At 38.2% G+C, this 22,360-nt stretch overlaps 1 protein-coding gene across 2 annotated transcripts in view; it reads right to left on the reverse strand.

Moving 5' to 3' along the window:
* The window catches only part of TBC1D2B (TBC1 domain family member 2B), a 39,029-nt gene that overhangs the window by 5,276 nt on the left and 11,393 nt on the right, over positions 1–22,360 (reverse strand). For both annotated transcript variants that reach the window (XM_074917229.1, XM_074917228.1), the window contains exons 3-12: positions 21,527–21,692; positions 14,746–14,903; positions 13,480–13,706; positions 9,688–10,080; positions 8,214–8,324; positions 6,895–7,088; positions 5,937–6,431; positions 3,957–4,074; positions 3,022–3,207; positions 1,580–1,701 (exon numbers count right to left, since the gene is read on the reverse strand). In XM_074917229.1, the coding sequence (XP_074773330.1) occupies positions 1,580–1,701; positions 3,022–3,207; positions 3,957–4,074; positions 5,937–6,431; positions 6,895–7,088; positions 8,214–8,324; positions 9,688–10,080; positions 13,480–13,706; positions 14,746–14,903; positions 21,527–21,692 (2,170 nt within the window). The remainder of the gene's footprint in view (positions 1–1,579; positions 1,702–3,021; positions 3,208–3,956; positions 4,075–5,936; positions 6,432–6,894; positions 7,089–8,213; positions 8,325–9,687; positions 10,081–13,479; positions 13,707–14,745; positions 14,904–21,526; positions 21,693–22,360) is intronic.

Below are 22,360 nucleotides of genomic sequence, written 5' to 3' on the forward strand. Positions count from 1 at the left end.
AGAAAACATTTCCAGACCAGCACAGAGTATTTTTGTATTGTAAACGTCTTTGATGCACTGAATTCTGTCCTCACCTGAACTCACCATCTGCCAAAGATATCCAATTAGCTCATTTTGTTAGCACGAAAATGAGATTTCTTCCAGAAATATTAGAAATCTTTAAAATAGGTTATTTCAGCACCAGAAAGTTTAGTCAGGAGAGCCAAGACATTTCTGTTACATAATTGGAAAAGAAAGGGAAAGGCAAATCTGCAGCTCTAATTAAAATATGAAAAATTTGTTCAAATTAGGTAAGAGCAAAAAGTTTTGTTTTTTAAATGCTCCCCCCCCCCCCCCCCTCTTTTGCAGTCTTTAGTTTCTGGTGATACTGCTGTGGTACTACTGGTACTGCATATTACACATTTGATTATAAGCTATAAAATAGCCTAGTTATCAATTATAAAGTATCTACAAGTTTGTTCTATTTATTGTTTTCTGTTAAGTACATACTTCTCTGTCACTTCCAGATTTGGAATCAGTCAGCATTTATTTTGGTCATAAACAAGCTGAGTACAACAACCATCCAGCATTTTTCAAATTGAAGGGGGGAACACTAAAATACAAAGCACCATGCAACTCCCCCTCAAGAGTTTCTGGAGAGGTTTCAGCAGAGCAAACAACATCTGTTATCAAGACTTTTATCATTTAAATCAGTTGCAGAACATTCTCTCTTGCATCAGTCCCAGCAATCTTTTTAAGCACAGAGTAAGATTATTCAGTTTTAACTTATCTCCAGTCAAAACGAAAACACAGGAAGTAAAAATAACAAATAGCTCTTGCAGCAGGAGCCAAAGAGTAAGCATAAATTTATATGGAATTTATTACGATAAAAACAAACACATCTGATTCCAGCATATGATTTTGTACTAAATTTAAAATCAGCAAGTTTCAATATGTGTGCAAAACATTTTCAGACACTAAACCATTCATAATGACTTCTCTTTTTTAGATTAATCTGCTGCTCTACAGTCTTGAAACTATGAACCTAAAAAATATTAGACCCTAATTTACGAACTGTAATTCCTATGCAAGGACTGAAGAACAGAGGAGTATCTAATTTTTATTTATTCTCTGCTACAAACTAACTGAAAATCAGCTGGAGTTACATGGCATTAGGCTATGCATTAATGAAGCCTAAGAGATCTAAACCTAGTGGGTCATAGCTCACATTTTTAATACTTGAGCCAGAATATGGGTTTTTTAATCATAAAACATTTTATAACATAAATTGTATCCACAGTGCAGGGGGACACTTCACCTATGGTTGAAATTCTTAAGTATTGCTATCATGATACAACGGCTAAACAAGACCAACCTGGAAAAGTAATCTCTATCATACCTAAAAATTTACAATTAAAAATTTGTCACTTAAACTTTTGTCTCCACTAGATAAAACTACTCAAGAGAAATCTTAGTAGTTAGTTTCATCTGTAGTTGCTTTTATCTAGATTAAAATCTGAACTAAAAAAACCAAACACGACAGCCTTCTTCCATGCTCAGTTACAAGGCTTTCAATTATACACAAGTTTGAGTTACCCACCTAGCATCAAGTATAGTGCGTGTGAAATATCGAAGGTACTTGAAAATCGACATTGAATCTTGCAGTTTTAAGATCTCCTCTTCTTTGTATTTAAAAAGCGCCAGGGCAAATCGGAATATTACCTGATGAAAACATATACAATGTTTGGTTCTTTATAAGAACAGAATGCCCTAATTCTCATTATTATCTATTATAAACTCAAAGGAAAAAATGCATTGGAGCTATCTAATCACACCTCTGTCTCCCTTCCTGCCACTCCCTGCCCCATCTCCCATTTCCAAAAGCTGCCAAAACTTCTCCTGTGACCTGTAACGAAGACAAGGTGTTCTGTGGCTCTATCCAGATAGAACCCAATATTTGGTTTATAGCATACAAATTCTTTGAATTTTGAGTTCCTAATTCAATTGTATAACAAAGACTGCTGGGCCTGTTGAACTCATTGATTGCGTGACTAAGTTTGGGGTTTTTTTAAACAGAATGTTTTCCAATGCTTTGAATTTTCCCAACACATTGTGGGACTGATGCCAAAGGAACCTGTGATACCAGTTTGTCAATAAGGTTTGGCATGAGCTGAAAGAAGCATTATTTCCCTTCATTCTGACAAGGCTTCAGTAAACTCTGAACTTTGTCAGTCTGTACCTGGCTGCCTTCAGAAAATACCATGACGCTTAAAATGGATTTCAAGAAGCCCACAACCAAAATATCACTTTGTGTTAAAATTCTCAGATGACGCCAACAAAAAAAATCTAGCTAACACAGTTTTGTCTACTTATTTTATAACTCTCCTGTTCTTTGTAGATGCCTACAACATCTGCTTTAGTGTTATTATTGTGTTTGAATCCAAAGACTTTTTTCCTGCACCGTTTATTTCACTGCAATTCAAAAAGTACGAAACAAACAAAAATTCTTTCACCCCATCCCTTACTTTGATATAGGAGCCCAGATCATCATTTTTTGTCAGTTGTACTTTAAATCTCTGCAGAAGTAAAACAAAGTTGCTGCAGAGACATGCTAAACATTAGCACTTTGTTACAACTAATTTTTATATCTTTTCAATACTTCAAATTCTGCCTCCTTCACTTAAGCTTTCTTCTTTACAAAGAGTAGCTCTCTTTCTGATATAATTACTTAACACTGGACACCTGCACATAGGAGTAAACAGCACTGCCTATAGCTTTACTTTTCAAAGGTAAGAAAAAAGGTGGTGAAAGGAAAATACTTAGCATTTAAAATTCTTCCATATAACTCAATCTTATAACTTTCAGAACACAGATAAAGTGGAAAATGTTTTGACTGGTTATTTATGCACATTTCCTCCTTTTTTTCCTACCAGTGATTTTAACTGACAGGATTCTTGTGATCTTTCTCCACCTTGCACTCAGTTACACCACAGTATTTTGTTACCAGGTAACAACTGAAAAAACACAGTTCATTCAGTTCACCTTTGGTCCCTCATATAGGAAGGAGTCCCAGATTTTAAAAAGGATGTCGCTAACCACACTGTCCACAAATACCACAAGGAACCAGTTGAAAGTTATAAGAGTATAGTCAACTTTATATTGTTCAAAATGAGCATGCAGTCGTGGAAGCTTCTCACTCATTAAATCCTTGAATACTCGCTGATCAACCTAAAGAGATGACAAATAGGACATTATTGCTCTTAGTTTTTCAACACATAGGTCATTCAAAGTAGGGCTTTGCCAATCTGTAAGTGCAAGTTTTTCAAGAGCTAACCAGGAAACCTAGGACTGTTTAAGTTAACACTTCTAAGCTATATCCACCCAAAACATATGTAGCGACCCCAATGCACACCACCCTTGCTGGCACAACCTTTTGCTTCTCAATGCACCCTCAGCCTCACAGGGTTCCTCACACACAGCGGTTGTGTTCCTACTACAGCTCACTAGCACTGCATTCCTGCAAGAGAACCACAGCAGAGGACAAACTGGTGGAAGACCTGGAGGGAGGAGGCAGCACCTAACAGAACATCACCTGGAAGTAGAGGAGTGCTACAGCATATACTGTTCTCAGCAATGCAAAATACACTCTCACCCCCATGCTCCCAGAGAGCCCATAACTGTCCTGTCCTTCCCCCCCCCCCCCCCCCAGTTTTGAGGAAAGAAATGATAAATAAGTTCAGTCAACATCACAAAGCTAATAATCAGAAAAGGGGTTAAGGACTGGAGCTCCAAGAAGGTCACTGAACTGGTATTTCAGTGTTATACTCAGAGTCCTTGTCCAAACATGAGCCCTGGTGTCTGGAACTCACCTCTGTCAACACAACACATCCCCCAGAAAGGCCTATCAGACAGTTTTTCAGGAAAGTTTGACTGGTTGCAGTTTACAGGACCAGGCTTTATTTTGGCAGAGCACATACCTGAGATCCTAGCAGTGTCTTAGTATAATAATCACGAGGCATGAAAACTTCCACTATTGTTACTAGACACCAAAAAGCATCTTCCTGTTCCAAGTACAGAAGTGCAATCGCTACCAATCTGAAAATAGGGTTTATTTGGAGAAAAAGGTTATCACTAAATGCATTAAGAACAAAACATTTTTCTTTCCATACATGTTTTCATATAGCTTTGCATACATGTCTCTGTTCAGCAGAGATAAATATATTAACAAAAGAGCACTAAACAGCAAAATTGTTAATGAAGTTTAAGATGGGGCAGTACAATGCCTTCTCAGACATGCCAATTATTTTTATTCAGTTACATGAGAAAACAGAAAGGCAATAAAGTTATTTGCTGGAAGCCATTTTTCCAGGAACTAGGGCAAAATAATTAGACGTTTCCAAGGCCTAAATATACTACTCTGATTCCCAGACTTCTGTCTTTCATTAATGAATAGGAAAGAGAACAGATAGTTCTTCCATTTCACACAAAGTTGTTCTAAGTTTAGAAAAAATCCTTTCTAGCAAGTTTATAACCATTAAGATAAATATAAGTAACACTTTTTTATTTATCTACCATTGTCTTCTAAGGAAAAGAAGACTAAACTTGTTCTAAGAATTTATTGAAGTAAAAAAAAAAACCTAACCAAAACACCAAACAGCAGCAGCATTCCTGGTTTTTCTGTTTCCAATGATCATTATGAAAGAAAAAAAAAAAGAGAATGAATTCACATTACTGACAGTTGTTTGAATATGAAAGGTTACCTCCAATATATTCTTCTAAGTAAACTTGTTTTATTTCTGTATGCAAGAGGAGCTGTAACAACATGAACTGCTTCTGATGTTACACAGCTTAATAAGGTGATCCCACTTTAAAAGTTTAAAAGGAGTAAAACATGCAGTAAGTATCTAATTTGCTTTTAAATTCTGCAGGTATATCCAAATGCAGAATTATTTACAGTAAAACCAGAAATGCCCAAGGAGAAAGATAATGCTGCACAGAAAGATAAAATTTAGCAAAAGCATTTCTAACACCTTCTGGTCACCAGAGATAGGTTGCTCCAAGATTGCAACAGCTATGTTTCTTCAGACATGTCTTGTTGCCAGTGACAATATTAATGTATGATTTACCTACAGAACATAATCACTAGTGATGAATACTCAGAAAAGAATACTTCTTATTACTACATTATTCACTACCTCTACTATTGCTACCACCACCTCACTGCCCCTACTACATTATTCACTGCCTTTATTCTTCTACTTCTTCAGTGCAGTTTCAAATGATAAAGCTGCTCTAGTTCAGAAGTATCTTACCTTATTCTAGTACCTAAATTAGTGCACACATTGACATCTATAGTAATATATCATGCGGATGAGGCAGGCTCTTAAGACTAACACACCTGCTTCAAATAACACCTTGCTTTACTACAGATCTCAAAGTACCAAAACTATTTTGGCAAATGCCAATTGCAATGACTCCAATATTTTCTTAGTACTGTAACATGAGAATTATCCTTAAATTGATTACTGCAGTTCTGAGTGAAGACAGCTTGAAGGAAATGCTGAAATGTGTGGCCTTAACAGTACAAAAAGCTTTAAGGTACTTATTTCTGCTTGTTTGAAAAAGGTAAAGAGACTAACGAGTTCGTGCACACAAAATCAAAAAGATCCCCTACAACTGAAGACAATGTAAAACTACATTTAAGTAGCCCGTTTCTGACATGGGTTAATTCCAGTTCCAGTTGCCAAGCTGATTTTACAGGTTTCACAACCCAGGTCTTCTGTTTTCTAATTGTTTTATAAATGTGATAGTTATTTGTTTATTAAAACATTATAAATTGTGAACATACAACCTGTAAGGCAAATTGCTGTCCAAAAGCATGTTGCTATACACATGATTTGAAAGGCTCATTAAATGTTTCATTGCATAGTTAAAACTCAAGATTTTCACATTCTTACCTGTTAAGCCCTTGGCAATATCCTATATCAGGATTTCTCCATGAAAATGCCAGCAGCACATTTCGCAGCTTCTGGATCCCTTCTGATGTTGGGGAGGAATAATGTTTGTTGTTTGGCAAAGTTCTCAAGAGATCCAACTCAATTTGTTTAGATGCAGGATTTTGTTTTTCCAGAGCATTGTGAAGCAAGGTTTGGAAGTACCCAGGAACAGTGCTGTCCTTGAATTTTTTAACATGGAGATTGACACACCATTTCCATATCTTGGAACGATGTTCATGGGGAATTCCAGATCGAATAAGATTCTTCAGTTCTACACAGCGCATCATCTCTCTATTCATTGTGCTTGCAAGATAGTTTTCCCATTTTACTCCTGTGGAGATCTCTCGATTCTCACTGAGAGAAAGTGATCTCAGGTCCAAAGCTCGTGATTTTGCTACTAGTTTCTCCTCATCATCATCCTCTGGGACCGTCTGAAAACCATATATATCATATTCACTGAAATGGAGGGGAAAAAAGATGACTTTTAAAAATGTGTTCAGTAGCCTTGAAGCTCTCAAGTTCCCATCCTAAAGTTGCTTCAAATACCCCTTAAGCCACTCCCCACAGTTTTCAAGTTTTAACAATTATGTTTGTGCCCATATTCCAATATATATATACTGCTACACAGATTGATTCAATTAAGAATATGGTCAAGTTCAAATGAACCCATCTCTTCCCCAGCTCACCTTCAGCAGCTATACGGCAACATCTGAGTCTAAGTTTTATACTGTATCATAAATAAAACAACAAATGTATTTATACAGCCAAAATTATTTCATTATGATACTGTTATTCACTAAGGGAAATACATTAAAAAACCCAAAGCCTGCAAATATATCTCCACTGTCTGTTTGCCAGTGTTAGAACTGGGCCCACTGACCACGACCCACAGACGTTTATTTAAATAGGACCAAATTACCTGACCAGATGTGGTTTGAAAAATGCTTGTTCTGGTTGTTCACTAGTTTCTGCTTTCAAGGCGTCTTCCAGTAACTGTGTGATGACCTCACGAGCAGGACTCTGCTCCTCAGAACAAACAGGAGTTTTCATCTCTTGAAGCAAGATCAAATATTTACTTTCTATCTGACAGAGTTTGGCTTCCAAGCTAGTATACTGCAGAAAACAATATTTAATATTATAAGTCTTCAGAAACTTACTTTGCACTACACTACTTTTAAAATCCAATTCAGTATTAATTCTATTAGTTTATGTTGCTTAGAAACACGTATGTCAGAAGTCAGCTTTACTTTCCCATTTTTTGTAGCACCAGAAAACACAAAGCAACCCTTATACATGAAAAACAAAAATTATATATGCATTTTATTACGCTACTGTAAAATTCCGTGTATAAAGTACTTCGGAAAGAAACCACAGATACTTGTGGGGTTTTACAGCAAGTCTTTTAAGGCAGAATAGTAGACCAGAGATTTTCTACCACATGTATTTTTACACGCAGAAAATCTGAGCAAGCTTTAATTATCATTACATTGTATGAAGTACAGCTCAACCATTTGGTGCTTCTAAAGTAACAGCTTTAGTATATGCATGTTTGAACAAAAAGAACTTAAACGCCATCTTAAAGATACGAGTTAGCATGTAAGAACTATAAACACACACTCCTATGCAGCAAAAATACAACATTTAGACCTGGCCGCTGTGTGCATCATTTCCAAAAAACCCCAAAGCAAACCCTAACAAACCATAGCTTCACGTTCAGGTCTTGCCTTAGCTACAGATGTGTGCATTTTTCCTAGCCCCAGGCAATGGAAATCATCATTATTTACCTGCAACTTCTCTACACTCAAATTCATCTATACAGAAACACACTCCACATTCACCATACCATAGTCATCTTTCATGCTCAGGAAAAAGCCCTACTCAGTGACATAAAAAAATCTTACACATCCTATCTTTTGAATACTTCAAGAAAATTATTATAGCCTGAATTCTGAGGAAACAATGTTTTCAGAAATATACATGTCTATGTTCATACATTATAAAAAAGTTCCACTGGTTAACACGATTTTAAAGTAAATTACTTCTTTCAATAATGCATTCAGAAAAATTAGTCTGTAAGGACTGGGTTTGGGGGGATTTTTTTTGTTAAGCTATCACATCTAATACATTTAAACTGTTACATTTCCATTCCACAGTTACATTTCCTGTGTAGATTTACAACTGAATTTTTGAAAACTGTTTAGACATTGCCAAAATGAGAACATGCTGTGTTAGTCTGACCTTTGCCTGCCATTCTCTCTCTCTTGCTTCTGCATTTCTTCGTAGAGCAGAAAGTTCCAAAATCTCCTTATTTAAAAATTTATTCTGGGTCTTATAACCCTGAAGATTGTCCTGTTGATAAAAAAAGCAAACTGGATTTTTAGTTAAAATATCTTACAAACAGCAAATGCCTACCAGAGAAAGTATACCTTAGAATACAGAACAAGCAATTACTAACAGGATCTAATCAATAAAAATATCAGAATAAAATCGAGTAGTATTCTTAGTCTTCACGTAAGTCAAGCACACATGCCAAATACAAGCACAGAGGTGTACTGGGCAGTGCTATGCCTCACTTGCATCCCTCCCAGTGCTACACTCCTGGCAGAAGGCAGCTGGTTGCTGCTGCAGGGAGAACAGAAACACACACACTGAACACATCAGAGAAGTCATGGTGCTGCACATCAGCCAGAAGCACATAACATGCAATGCAAGAAGGTGGGGAAAATGCCCCTTGAGTTTTGGTTACCCTCACCAGTCCTCATTTAAACTAAAAGTTTGATGTCTGTCTCCACACAAAAATAAAAATCCTTAGCAATAAGTTTCCTTGCCTAATCCACTCACCTCCAGGCTACAATTACCTCTGAAACCTGAGGTTGTGGGATGAGGGAATGTTGGTACCCTCCCAACAACTACAGTACTCCCACACTCCATAGCATCTACAAGCTTTGGTCTGCCTTCTCTCAAGGCCATCGATTTCTAGTTTCAATTTTATTTTCTAAAATTTCCCAGGCTCACATCTAGGAAAGAAAGTTATAAGCGTTTATACATATTTTAAATGACTTTCTTGTATTACAAATCCCTTGGAATGTTAATCAATTTGGAATATAGTATTTATCCAAAGGCAAGAAAGCATGTTTAGAGCAAAGCAGGTAACTTCAGTAACTCCATTAAGAACTTCTGACACATTCCCTGAGGTAGGTTAGGGGGGAAAAAAAAACCCTCTGATAACATCTAGAGCAGCATTAGTAAAACAGGTTCTTATACTCCTCCCTCCTTTTTTCTCCTGGGAGCTTCCCTTTATCATTCCACATGCTCTGTTTCCTCAATTTTTATATTTAAAAAACTTTAAAAAAAAAAAAAAGCAGCAAGCTTTCTGGTTGGTTTCCTCCATGCTTATATCTTCCTCTTACCCTTACTTTTTCCTGTTCCTTTGATTATTTCTCACATCACTCCTCCTCCACACCAATGATTAAATAACAGAAAGTATGGGACACTCTACTATAGATGTACAGACCAGCTCAAAGTATAAAAGTCCTGTTTAGATTGCCACATAACAGTTCAAAGTGTAGATTCCAAGCAGAGAAAGCCTCAGTTGATGAGTATCTTGGAGAACTGCTGTAGTGATCTCCTCAAACAGTATAGCAGACTAGAAAGTGGTTTTTATAGGGAGTAGAAATTCCCCTATCCATCAAGACAGAGACATTGCTCTTACTTTTAGTCTGTCCAGTTCCTGTAGTTCCTTATTAGTACAGGTGACCACAGAAGAATTCACTGCTCCACTTTGAGAGGCTGTATTGTCCTCACACTCACTGAGTTGACGAGAGAGTTTCATGATCACTTCATCTTTAGCTTGAATAGTTTCCATCAGCATACCCAGCCGCTCATTGAGTTCTCCAACTTTACATTTCAGATTCTTTACCTCCTGCTGAAGACTATCTTTTTCCAAATTTAACTTTTCGAGCTGGTTGTTGAGACCCAAAATCTGGTCATCTTTTTGGTGCAACAGCTCTAATTTGTCTTTGGGAACCCCCTCACAAAGATGGCTTGTAAAATACTTATCATACTGGGAAGATCGGACTGTTTGCTGCAGAAGTCGCACAAGTTCCTGAAAATTAAAAAAAAAAAAAAAAAAAAGATTGTCATGAAATTTCAAGCTTCTAAGTTATAACTCAAGAAATCTAATGTCAAGCAAAAGAAAGCTTTGGAATGGGCTTTGCATGTGAAACATCAGCTTATAGAAGACTTCATGGTGTGTTTTAAGGAAAAAAAGGAAACATATGACAAGATTTCTAGCAGGCTAACACCTTACAAAGACTGGCCTATATGGATGGCTTAAATACCTTTCACTGAGCTAAGGATCCTGCCTAGAAAGGCTACAACACATTTGGGAAGAGAGTTGACAGTTGACAGCTGTGGCCCAGCAGTTACGTGGAAGCTTAAAAAAGCCTTACTTCTAAGAAGCCCTGTTGTAAGAAGATAAATAGGAAGAGGGCTTAAACCTAAAAAACAACAGGTGAACATTACAGAATGGAAAAGGGAAAGGTAACTAATTGCTCTCTCTCCTAACAGATGCAGAGAAAATGACAACAGAAAATACATGCTGCTTTGCTGAAAAGGAAGTCTTTGGAGGACTGTTTAGAACCAGCCAAGTAATTAACTGACTTGCCATAAGGGAGAGGAGGAGTCACTGTCTTTTTTACAAAAAGTGAAGAATCAAAGGCTCTGAACTAGAACTTTTGAAAACAGTCTAACAATTCTACCATTTTCATCTTCTTCTCTCTCATACTAAAAAAGAACTACCTTTGCTCCTGGGCTTGCACAGATCCAGGGCAATTACAGCATTTACTGAGTTCCACAAAATACCTATGTGTTTTACTTGGGAAATCATGGACACACACACATAAGAGAAACTGATAACCCCACTTGATTCATTGCTGGAATGAGATCTTACTATGACCTTAAAGAAATGAAGGCTGTTACATGCAAATTAGTCAAAGTGAAAATTAAAAGAAAAGAAATACTGTAAGAGTTTGCCTTAGCTACTACCAGAAGCTCTCCAAAAGCCAAACTAAAAAAAACAAAACAAAAAAAAACAACAAAAAACACACAACAAAATACACAACAAAAACCATCCAACAAACTCAAAACAAACACGAAAATGAAAAACCACACACAAGAAGATATTCCAGATCAATAAACACCAGGAAAGCAAGAACAGCAGACCACTCACAAGTCTCACTAATCTGGATTATTACCTTTGCTGTTTGCCATGTTTGGTTAATGGTTTAACACTGTGGAACTGTGGGAAGGCCAGTTCAACCCTAGAACCATTTGCAATATTTGTCAATGAAACTCGGAATTTTTAATTTTTAATTTTTTTTTAAATAGCTCTCTGACACTAATTAAGAATACAAAGACAGAAATAGGAATTGGTTTGATGGAATTCCTGAGAACTTTAGAGTTTAGTAATACATCTGAAAGTTTACAAAGACTTTGCAAGTCTTAGAGATATGCCTAGAATGAGACACTGAGTGTTGCAAAGCTCTAACAGAATTGGGTTTGTTTCCCCACAACAAAAAAGTGAACAAGAGAGGGCTGGGTCTACAGCATCAAATATCAAGCTATAGTCTTCAGAGAGGTCTAGGAAGAAACCCTTGGATCTTGAAGAAAAGGTTTTGAGAAATTAGATTTTCTTCTTCCTATCTTAACTGTACTTTGACATTTTTCAGGTGTTACCTTAAGGCTAATGTGTCCCAGTTTTGGCTGAAATAAAGTTAATTTTCTTCCTAGCAGCTGGTAGAGTGCTGTATTTTGGATTCAGGATGAGAATAATGTTCATAACACACTGTTATTTTACTTGTTGTTGAGCAGTGTTTATACTAAGTCAAGGACTTTTCAGCTTCTCATGCTGCCCTGCCAGGGGACACTGGAAGAGCACAAGAAGCTGGGAGGGGATGCAGCCAGGACAGCCGACCCCAGCTGGCCAAAGGGCTGTGCCATACTGTGTGTCAGCATGCTCAGTATACAAATGGGGCAGGGGAGAGTTAGCTGGGGGCCCTGTGCCTCAGGAATTGGCAGAGCATCCATCAGCAGGTGGTGAGCAATTGTATTGTACATAATTTGTTTTGTATATTATTATTATTTTCCCTTCCTTTTCTGTCCTGTTAAACTGTCTTTATCTCAACCCATGAGTTTTACTTTGTTTTTTTCCTAATTCTGACCCCCATCTCACTGGCAGGTAAGAGTGATCAAGCAGCTGTGTGGTGCTCAATTGCTGGCTGGGGTTAAACCACAACACACTGGACTGTACTTTTAACAACAACAGCTGGATGATTTAATGGCCATAGTTCAGTGACAACTGACCATTCTACTTAAAAAAAACCAAAACCCAGACATAACATACATGCCAATAGCCATGAAGTTATCAGAGAATCTGAGACAACAGGGACATGTATGGTAGATCTTGCCTGCAAGCAGCAGCTGCAGAGCAGATTATCAGTTCCTATCAACTCTCTAAAGAGAGGAAACCACAATACCAAAAAAAATCATCTAGTCACCCAGGTTGACAGGAAAACATCCTACTTGTATGCTGCTGCTGTTGATCACAGTTCTAAATCTAGCTCAGTATCAAGAGTGAGGATATCTCTAGCTACCTAAGACACCATTTTTCTTTTCCTTCTTATTAAAACAGAAGCAGCTGCAAACACAAGATTGCGCTAGATGAGTGAGATTTCTCACAGAAGCTGGCTCAGAAGCACAAATGTACTTCTAGTAGAGATAATACCTAAATGGGTGTAAATATGGGGCTCATACATTCCTTCTTTGATTTCTCTTTGATCACCTTGCACAATGGAAAATACAAATAGCAAAAGGAGAAGTTCCATATAACACCTAAAAATGATTTCTTCTTAAAATGAGTAGAAATTCTTTTAGATAAAACCAAGGTATTTAGTAAATTGGAATTATGAGGGCGTACAAGTGTGAACACTGTATGAAGGCAGTACTACATACACAGACTTACAGTTAGGCCTATCATTTACAAAACTGTGATGATGCAGTTAGTTAAAAAAAAAAAAAGAGAGATAGAAGTCAGCCTCACCCCCTAACCCTATCCTCCAGAATTAAAGGAATGGAAAACCCAAACAAAAAAAAGGACTTAAAAAGGAGAAGTTCCTCAGGAATTACATGTACTAATGGCAAAAGAAGTTGTGATTACCTGCCAGGATCCTGGCAGACACTGAGAAAACTAGTTTCAGAGAATAAGGAAAATATATAAACCTAGTTAATGAACACTGTGCAAATCAAAAGTTTTGTTCAGGAACCTAATCTTCAACAGATGTAAAACTTGGCCCTGTTTCATGACTTTTTGTAAACAAAGGTTCATTTAGCACCATTATTTTATAACAACCAGCTCTCAATGCAGTTAGATGGCCATAAAGGGTAAACTCACAATCACCTGCCAGATCTGTTCTCTTTAGTGCACTTTGCCTGAAGGCTTAATTACCTTTTGGCTCAAAAGATCTTTCTTTAGCTTTTCCAGCTCTTCTTGCTGGCTTTGATACTTCAGTTGCAGCTCAGAGACTAGTTTGTTGCCATTACCAGAACACCACTCAGTTGGAGAAGAGTCGCTGCTGTTCCGGTTTTTACTCGATCCAATCATGTCTTTTAACGGGCGCCTTGTTTTGTGTGGAATGCGGCCAAAATCAAATGGAAAAGCTGAACTAGTCAGTCCTGCATAAAACAATTTCTTCTAGTTCAGTTCACTTAGTAAAAAGGCATTTCAAAGCATTCAGATTTCTTTTTAAAAATATGCTCATTAAAATCAGATTTGCAGCAGCATTTAAACAGCCCAATACAATAGTGTTAAACATGCCTCATCTTCCAAGTCGCGTCCTTTGGTGCGAAAAGTATATAGCTCAAATTCTTCTTCCCTCCCGGATAAAAGATTTATCTTTTATTAATTAATACTTGTGAAATATTAATTAACATAAATTAATACTTGTGAAATAAGACATGAAAAGAACGTTACAATTCATTACAGAAAATAAGAGATAAACCTAATGGCAAAGTAAACTTTACTTCAAGTAATTAACAGCTCAGAAGTGATCAGAGCAAAAACATCACTGATATCATAACATACTGTTCTTTAAGAGGCATTTAGTGTAAAGTTTCACCTCCATTTATATAACCATGGGAATATTCTTAGAAAGAAAGATGTTTTCTAACAGATTAAATCACTTGAATATCAGCTAAAGTGCTCTTAAGGAGCTGTAAAAATGTCTTCACAAGGTTATTCCAGACACTGGTCAAATGTGAGAACAAGTTACAACCCATAGATGAGCTGTCACTGCATATTCATCCCTGCTTTTTTCCACCATTTCAGAAGCAAGCCTATATAACATGTATATACATAGTTTATAGAGTCTCAAGGCAATTCTGCTTCAATGGGCAACACTGAAGTGAGTAATCAAAAGCCTCAACATTTTCCTTCATCCTGTAACTTTGCAACTCTAGTGACAAAACTAGAGATGGTAACATGCTCAGGGAATCTGAAACAGTAGATAACAAGGTTTGGTATTGTATTGTATCCGAATGGCAGGTAAAAGACATCATAAGGAATCAGCTTTTTTAAAAAAAGAATTTGAGAGCTCTGGATGTGGTTTGTGAAGAAAAGATAAGTTTCTATTTATTTCCTGGAAGTAGCCATAACACAGTACACTATACTAAAGAAGGTAAGGCATATGCTCCCCTTCCTTCCTCTCACTTCTACCTTTACTTCCTTCTGCCAGGTGCTTCCTCTTTTCTTCCAGTGCCATCGAGTCCTCCAAGTCTTTTGGAGTTGGGTCTAGCAATTCCCACTCTTCAGTGGTATAAAATATGCTCTTGCGGTTTTCATTATTTCCTTTTCTCAGAGAGGACATTGAGTTTCTGTGAAAAAGACAGCATGAGAAGTGACAAAGAATTCTCCATTTTGCATTCTTTTTACAAAGGGGTTTTCAAAACAACCACTACCGTTGAAACAGTGCAAGCACAGACAAAATCAATATGAAATAAAAGCTCAAACAAAGCATATCCTACTAAATAGCACCTGCTATCAACAGTGCTATGTGTCAAGAACAAAGAATTATTTCACTTTAACAGGATATTAATACCTATGAGAGCACTATGGCCTTTTGCATCATCCTCTGTATTATCCTTGTTTTGGCAGTGGGGAAAAAAAAGTAAGATTTAGAAGCAGCATCTCTTTATTGATCAGCTATTGTAGTTTAGCGTTTTAGAGTAACTGCCAAGCATTAAACAGAACAGCATGCAGTCAAAATGTATGTTATAGTTTCATATTCTGGAGTAACATTAAACTTGGGATCATCCAATAGACCTGCTGTAGCAGAATTGCAGATGACGGACTCCTTAGCAGTTTCTTTTTCCTAAGGTGGAACGTTGCCAATTACCTGCAAGAACATTTCAGAGCCAGTCTCTACATTCCAGCCAGATAATTCTATAGAAAACCAATAGCAGGATAAGTTTACCCCACCCAGCTTCCCCCACAACCATCATGCAATCAGAAATGTTTAAGTCAACACTTCCGTCCACAGGCATTAATGTGCTCAGTATTCTAAAGTCTTTGTTCATCTAGAGGAGATTCTACATCAATCCATATGAATCAGTTTAATATTTTAGGCATAAAGTTGGAAATATATTTAGTATTTCATCATTTTCTACACAGTCTGTGTAAGATAAAAGACCCACAAAGATGCTTTCACTTAGTCAACCACATTCTCTCTTCTTACTCTCAAAACCTTAAGCAGAAAGCAACGCATATTACACCTTCAAGATCATTTGATGATTCAGCCCAGTCTTTCAGCTTCACAACAGATTTAACATCAATATGAACTCTAAGCTAATCATTATGCAGTGCAAGATTCCTATAGTCTACTGAACCAATAAATAATCAAGTACAATTAAAAAATAATCCCAAAGGTAATTAATACAACTATTTCAACAACCAATTTGCAAATTTGACAAAGATCGAATCATACTATACATTTAATCTTCTTCCAGAAAGAATCACAATTTCTGCTGGGAGCAAAAAGCCTCATTTTGTTCAGACCTTTCATTCAAATTAAATAGATCAAATTGTGTGATTATTGACATCCTTGGACACCCAAAATTAGTAAGTGTTACCTGGCATCTCTACAGCTATTCTGAGTAGCAGTTGATGTCTTACCATACAACCCATCTGTTCTACTCTTGGTCAACTTCAGTATTTAAAACCTGTCTGAACACCACCTTTTAAAGCTTGAAAAAAATCACAAGGAACAAGAAACCAAATGACTTTTTCTAGAAAAGCTTATTCAAAAACTGCTATGAGGCCCATGAATAATCATAGCTGATGCTAGATTTTGTAAAGCTTTTCCATAGGATTGTTAACACCACTGATGTAGCACTGCTTCATTGCTGTCTATTAGATTAAAAATTAGTTGAATTTTAAAAGAAGTATTTATTTTCTTAAGCACTGTATGACAAATACAAATGGACAAACAAATATGCAGGACCTGATCATACGATCTAATGATTCTGTATTTTTAAATATTTTGGGTTTAAGTCTTATTTTATGACTATATAACTTGAGGTTACTATAATTCAGTATATTTCCAAGTCTATATTATGCAGAAAGAGATACAAGCAGCTGACAGCATGAAGATAAAAAAAATTCAGGCCTAAATGTCTATATATGCCAATTAGTACTTTAACACAGATTTTAAAGTGTAAAGCATGTTTTAACTTCAGTTACTGCAAATATACACGTAGCTTAACTCTAAGACCTCACTTTTTTCCAATTATTTCACCACTGCTACCTAGGATGCAAATGCAGTTATTATAGCAATAGCTTCTATGTCAAACACATCATAAATGTGTCCAGACAGAAGGATAAGTCTTTGATTAAGACAATGTGCTGGGTTTGTGTGTGACAGGAGTTTCTGGGAGTGGGGGAGGGGGCTACAGCAGTGCCCCTGTGAGAAGCTTCTCAAAGCTCCCCCAGGGCCAAGTCAGAGCCGGCTCTGGGCTGAGCCAGTCAGTGATGGTGGCCACGGCTCTGTGATAACGTATTTAAGTCGGGGAACCGGGGAGGGGGAGCTGGAGTTGGGAGGAGGAGTTGTGAAGGAGACACCTCTGCAAACACCGAGGTCAGTGGAAGAGAGGAGAAGGGGCAGGGGTGTGTGTGCCAGAGCAGAGCCCCCCCTCAGCCCGTGGTGAGAGGGCCGGCTGTGCCCTGCAGCCCGTGGGGGTCACCGGGGGAGCAGATGCCGACCTGCAGCCCGGGGAGGACCCCACGCCGGAGCAGGGGCTGCGCCCAGAGAAGTCTGGGACTCTGTGGGAAGCCCCCGCGGTTGTAGTTCACTGCTGGGAGGGCTGAAACACGTGGGAGGGACCCACACTGGAGCAGTTCGGGAAGAGCTGCACCCTGTGGGAAGGACTCACGTTGGAGAAGTTCATGGAGGACTGTCTGCCCTGGGAGGGACACCACGTGAGAGCAGAAGAAGAGTGTGAGGAGTCCTCCCCCTGAGGAGGAAGGAGCGGGGGGACTGACCACAGCCCCCATTCCCTGCCCCCTGCGCCTCTAGGGTGGGGGAGGTAGAGAAATCAGGAGCAAAGCTGAGCCCAGGAAGAAGGGAGGGGTGGGGGGAAGGTGTTCTTAAGATGTGGTAATGCTCCTCACTGTCCTACTCTGTTAAGTGTTGTTGTTAGCGTTCGAATTAAACTGATGATGCTCTTCCCCTAACAAGCCTGTCTTTTGCCCCTGACCATAATAGGTGAGTCATCCTTCTCTGTCCTTACCTCCATTCCCAAGCCTTTTGCTGTATTTTCTCCTTCCCATTCCTGAGGGGGAAGAGGTGAACAGCTGCTGGGTAGTGATCAGCTGCCCTCTGGGCTCAAACCACAAGAGACAACTAATAGGTTCTTAACAAATAACGTGCTCCCAGCAATGCAGAGAAAACTCTCTTAAGTTTTAGAAACATCTTGATTCAAACTCCAAGATTTACGTTAAAACTAGTCACAATCCAGTAAGGTAACAGATAGTGTGCATATATTCCAAAGGTGATCAGATCTCAGCCCTGCTCCAAATTGCAGAGAATTGCTGGAGAACAGAGGAAAACAATCAACTACAACAGTACAGCTGTTTGCATACGTTTACGTTAATAATGTTTATACCATTTTAGTGGGGCCTTTTTTGCCACCAGCTTTTATAGTCACACTACTATGTAATTTTTGCTTTCTAAGATTAATAATTAGTATTGCTGTTACAAAAATATTAACAAACTTGCCCTGGTTCCACTCAAGAGGTCCAATACAACTAACCAGACCTTCTTGTGATACACACTCAAAGAATGCTGTTCACCCCAGTAACAAGAGATTGTCTGTCAATCAAGAAGGGATAAATGAGATTGCACATATTAAAATACAAGACTTACATGACCACTTAATGCTTTTTCACAGGGGTTCCGTTCAAAATGGTTTCAGCATGAATGGAAGCTGGGTAATGAGACAGGCTGTCAACTAAAGGACCCCTGCACCATTACTGAATGGTTTTGCATATTAATTGAGCATCGTTCATTGCAGGATTGAATGAGCAAAAGATATGGGGAGCAGAAGCATGTAATAATGATCATCTTTCATATTTAAGCAAAATTAGTACAAATTAAGATTATACATGCCTTACCCCTCTTTGGAGCAGCTGAGGACAGACATTAGAAGGAAAATCCACTTGTCCCTAACAAAACCTATCCTGAAGAAAATTCATCTTTCTTGTGAAAACTGCTATAGACTCAAGTCCCAGAGCAAATTTATCTTACTAGATACAGGAACTTAAGGGCTCATGACCTGCTACCTCAAAACAGGCAGGAGCAATGCTAGCCCATAGCTTTTACGACATGTCACTGCAAGGCCTGTGATACAAGGACACAATCACCTGCTTTGCAACTTATTATAGTAACTTACAATGTTTTCTGAATATTGCTTAATAATCCTGCTTGCTCTGACTGTTCTGTGGAAGCTTACCAAAAGCTACTGCTACTGTGTTCATCAAAACAAAGCAGTTTTCTGTAGAAACTTAACAAGAATTACTATATTCAGCACAAATGTTTCTTGTCCTTGGAAAGCAGATGTGTTCCAGCAAGTTCAGGGATAGATAGCCATAGATGGGCAGTAGAAATTAACAGACTGGTGCTTTTAGATAAGATAGAGGTGGTAAACCAGTGGGAACCACTCTTATTTAAGAAATTGGCTAAAATAATCTGCACATGCTCTGAGGAAGGGTACAAAGTGAAAAAGACTGTGAGCCTTCCTCCAAAAGACCCCCAAAGATGATCACCACGAGGCAATGCACAGGCACAAAGATAACAAACTGCTGACACCAGCCCTCTGAACGAACTCAGCCTCACTTATGCACATGTATATTTGTATCAAGTAATCCAATTAATAGGTATATCCACACTCTGTAAGTTTTTGGTAAAATGTGCTGTTGGTATGCAAGCTTTGTGGAGAAATCCCCTTGCACCCCAACGCTGGAGTAAACACTCCTGCTTTATAACTCTGAGTTGTAGAGTCTGTTTTTCACAGATCACCTGTGCTAATGTGAATAAACATGTCAGATGTTCTAGCATATTACCACGCAGCTAAAATAACTTCTGACAAGGTTGTCAGACTTATCCCAGTGATAGAACACATGGCCAGAGACAGTACACAACTGTACACCTCACGCTTCAGATTTTAGCTGCTGGCTCAGTAAATCCTCTGCAAAATGGCTTTTCAAAAGCTCAGAAGAGGATGTTTGAGCATAACAAGCAATCCTGACAAAGACACCATTTCCCACCGGTATCAGCTTGTAGAGGGGAATACCTGCTTTAAAATTCAGAGCACATGGGGGCACTAGAGCACTCCATATAAAAAAACCCACAGAACATTTTAAAAAAATGCTTGTAGATACAATAGATGTTATCTTCCCAGGAATGTTTTCAGACAAATGAACCACTGCAGCTGCGTATCTCCAGAAAGAGTGGATTGGGGAAGAGCAGCATTCAGCCTGAAAGAGCTTCAGTGTGAAACCTCCTTACATGTTTATTCCCAGAGGTCTACAAGGAGTCCAAGACATCAGGATCACATCTATACAGAGAAAGGCCAACTCTGAAATACTGTGCTACAGTATCTGCTGGGACACTGCCACTAGAAACATTTTCCTCCAACCACAAGTGCTTCCCAACCCACAACTTCAGTGCTGCCTTTCCGCTCCAAAAAACATTAACACACACCAGCCAGGCAACACTGAGCAGCCTACCCTGACACTGTCCTTCTACATAGACTTTCTCAAAGCCTATCATCTGCAATTCAGAAAAAAAAAGTTTTAAAAAGCCAGAAACACTCATTTCAAGTATGCAGGAATTCACCTAACAAATTGCTTCATGTTATTTTCCTTCTATTATGACTGAATTTAAGTTCTACCAAAGCAAAGTGGCTACTACACAAACCCAAGAAGCCATACAAGATTAACAGTTTAAAGGAGACATGTAGTAACAGGATTTACATCTTTCTTAATCCAGCCATAAGCCACCTTTTCTAGAACTTAAATGACGGTCTTCACAGTAGTCATAAAAAACCACAAGAACACACAACAACAACAAAAAACCCAAACCAACAACAACACTTTGTAGCCTCTCAGATCTCTGTGCTTAACAGAAAAACTTCAAAACTAATCTGTTTAACTTAACACTTCTGATAAAAACGAACATTTTACAGCTCAAGAGGGATGTGGTCTAGTTAACCAAAGCTACAGCTCTGCAATAGCCCTAACATCCTTTGTGTAGAAGCAGAAGATCCATCTATGTGGGCACAGCAAAACGTAAAAACATTTAGAAAGAAACCCTAACAGGAGAGCTGAAAACCAGTAAGCCTGCTTTCCTTAAAGCAATTAATACAGAGTAAACTCATTAAGAGTGAGGGTATAAGATGTGGTTTTGCTGTTGTTCAGAAGGGGTTTGCCATATTTTTGCTCAGGAATTCAAATTACATCAATTCCAAATTTGTGCCATGTGCTTTATTTTTTTAAGAAGAAAATGAAGAACAATATGTTTTGATTTTCAAGACTAAAAATACTTCATTAGCACTACATACTATGACTACTACAATGCTGGCAATTAGCAGCTCCATTACACAATGAAGGACAAAAACAGTACTAGCTGAGAATAGAACTGCCGGCTCCCTGTTTGGGTTCAGAGAGCAAAGCCATCCCTGCAAGTGCTTTACCACACTTCAGTCTCCCTTTCAAGTATCAGTAATGCTACACAGTGATGTTCAGCTATGCAGTTCAAACAACTAAGTAGAATAAAGAAACAGTTTACTTGAGGATATACAGTCCAATGTACTGATCCACCCCATCACCCCCAGTTGTTCCAAAAAGCTCTGCCTATCACATACATACATCTTTCAGGAGGAAATAGTCTCTGCCAGCAACTGTCAATCTCATGATAGCGCTTTCTCCCATGTTCCCAACTTACTTGATTTCAGTACTCCATTGTTTAAGCGAGAAATTGATGGCACTTGGTTGGACTGGTGCAGGTTGGGAAGCTGCCTGTTCCCCCACCAGGTCTGTAGGAGAGGTCTCCACAGCTAGAATATTTCTAGCTCTCTCTGCTGAAGCATTTTGACTTAGGATACTCAAATCTACGTTAAAAAGGAAAAAAAAAAAAAAGAAAAATAGGCAAAACTTTCAGTAAGTAAACAAATAGTGGGTATATAAAGTCATATACTACTAAATCTGCTAGTAATGTAGTTAGGGTTTTATTTTAAATTGCAACGTAACTTTATGAAACACTCTGTTCAAATGAACTTTAAAAATAGCACAGTGTTTTCCTCAGTGAGCTCTCACCGCAGCCACACATTTCTGATAACATGTGTTTAGTGCTTACAAAACATTATTTCACAAGTAATTTACAATCTCAGCCAAAACTGATTAATCTATCTTAAGCAGCTATAAAGCCATAAAAATTAAGATGGATTAATTATATCAAACCACAAAGCCCCCCTGTAAAACAAGCTCAGGTCTATCAGAACTCTAAGTCAGGAACAGTGTAACTAAAATACTGACACAGTTTTCAGGGTGTGCTTCATCCTAAAAGTTACTCACCCTAGAAGTGACACTGCTGCTGCAAATCAGTGAGCTTTACAGACTTGAGCCAGCTCTGTGCAAATCCAGCCTGGGCATTCCCAGAGCCAAGATTATTAACATGGGCACTGCAGGCACAGCAGAGACCTACCAGATCAGCAAGGATTTACTAGCTCTGGTTAAGCTGAATGCAGCTATACCTACATTCATCCAGCCAAACTCTCCT

The sequence above is a fragment of the Athene noctua genome, chromosome 13 (assembly GCF_965140245.1).
Source record: "Athene noctua chromosome 13, bAthNoc1.hap1.1, whole genome shotgun sequence".
Taxonomy (NCBI): domain Eukaryota; kingdom Metazoa; phylum Chordata; class Aves; order Strigiformes; family Strigidae; genus Athene; species Athene noctua.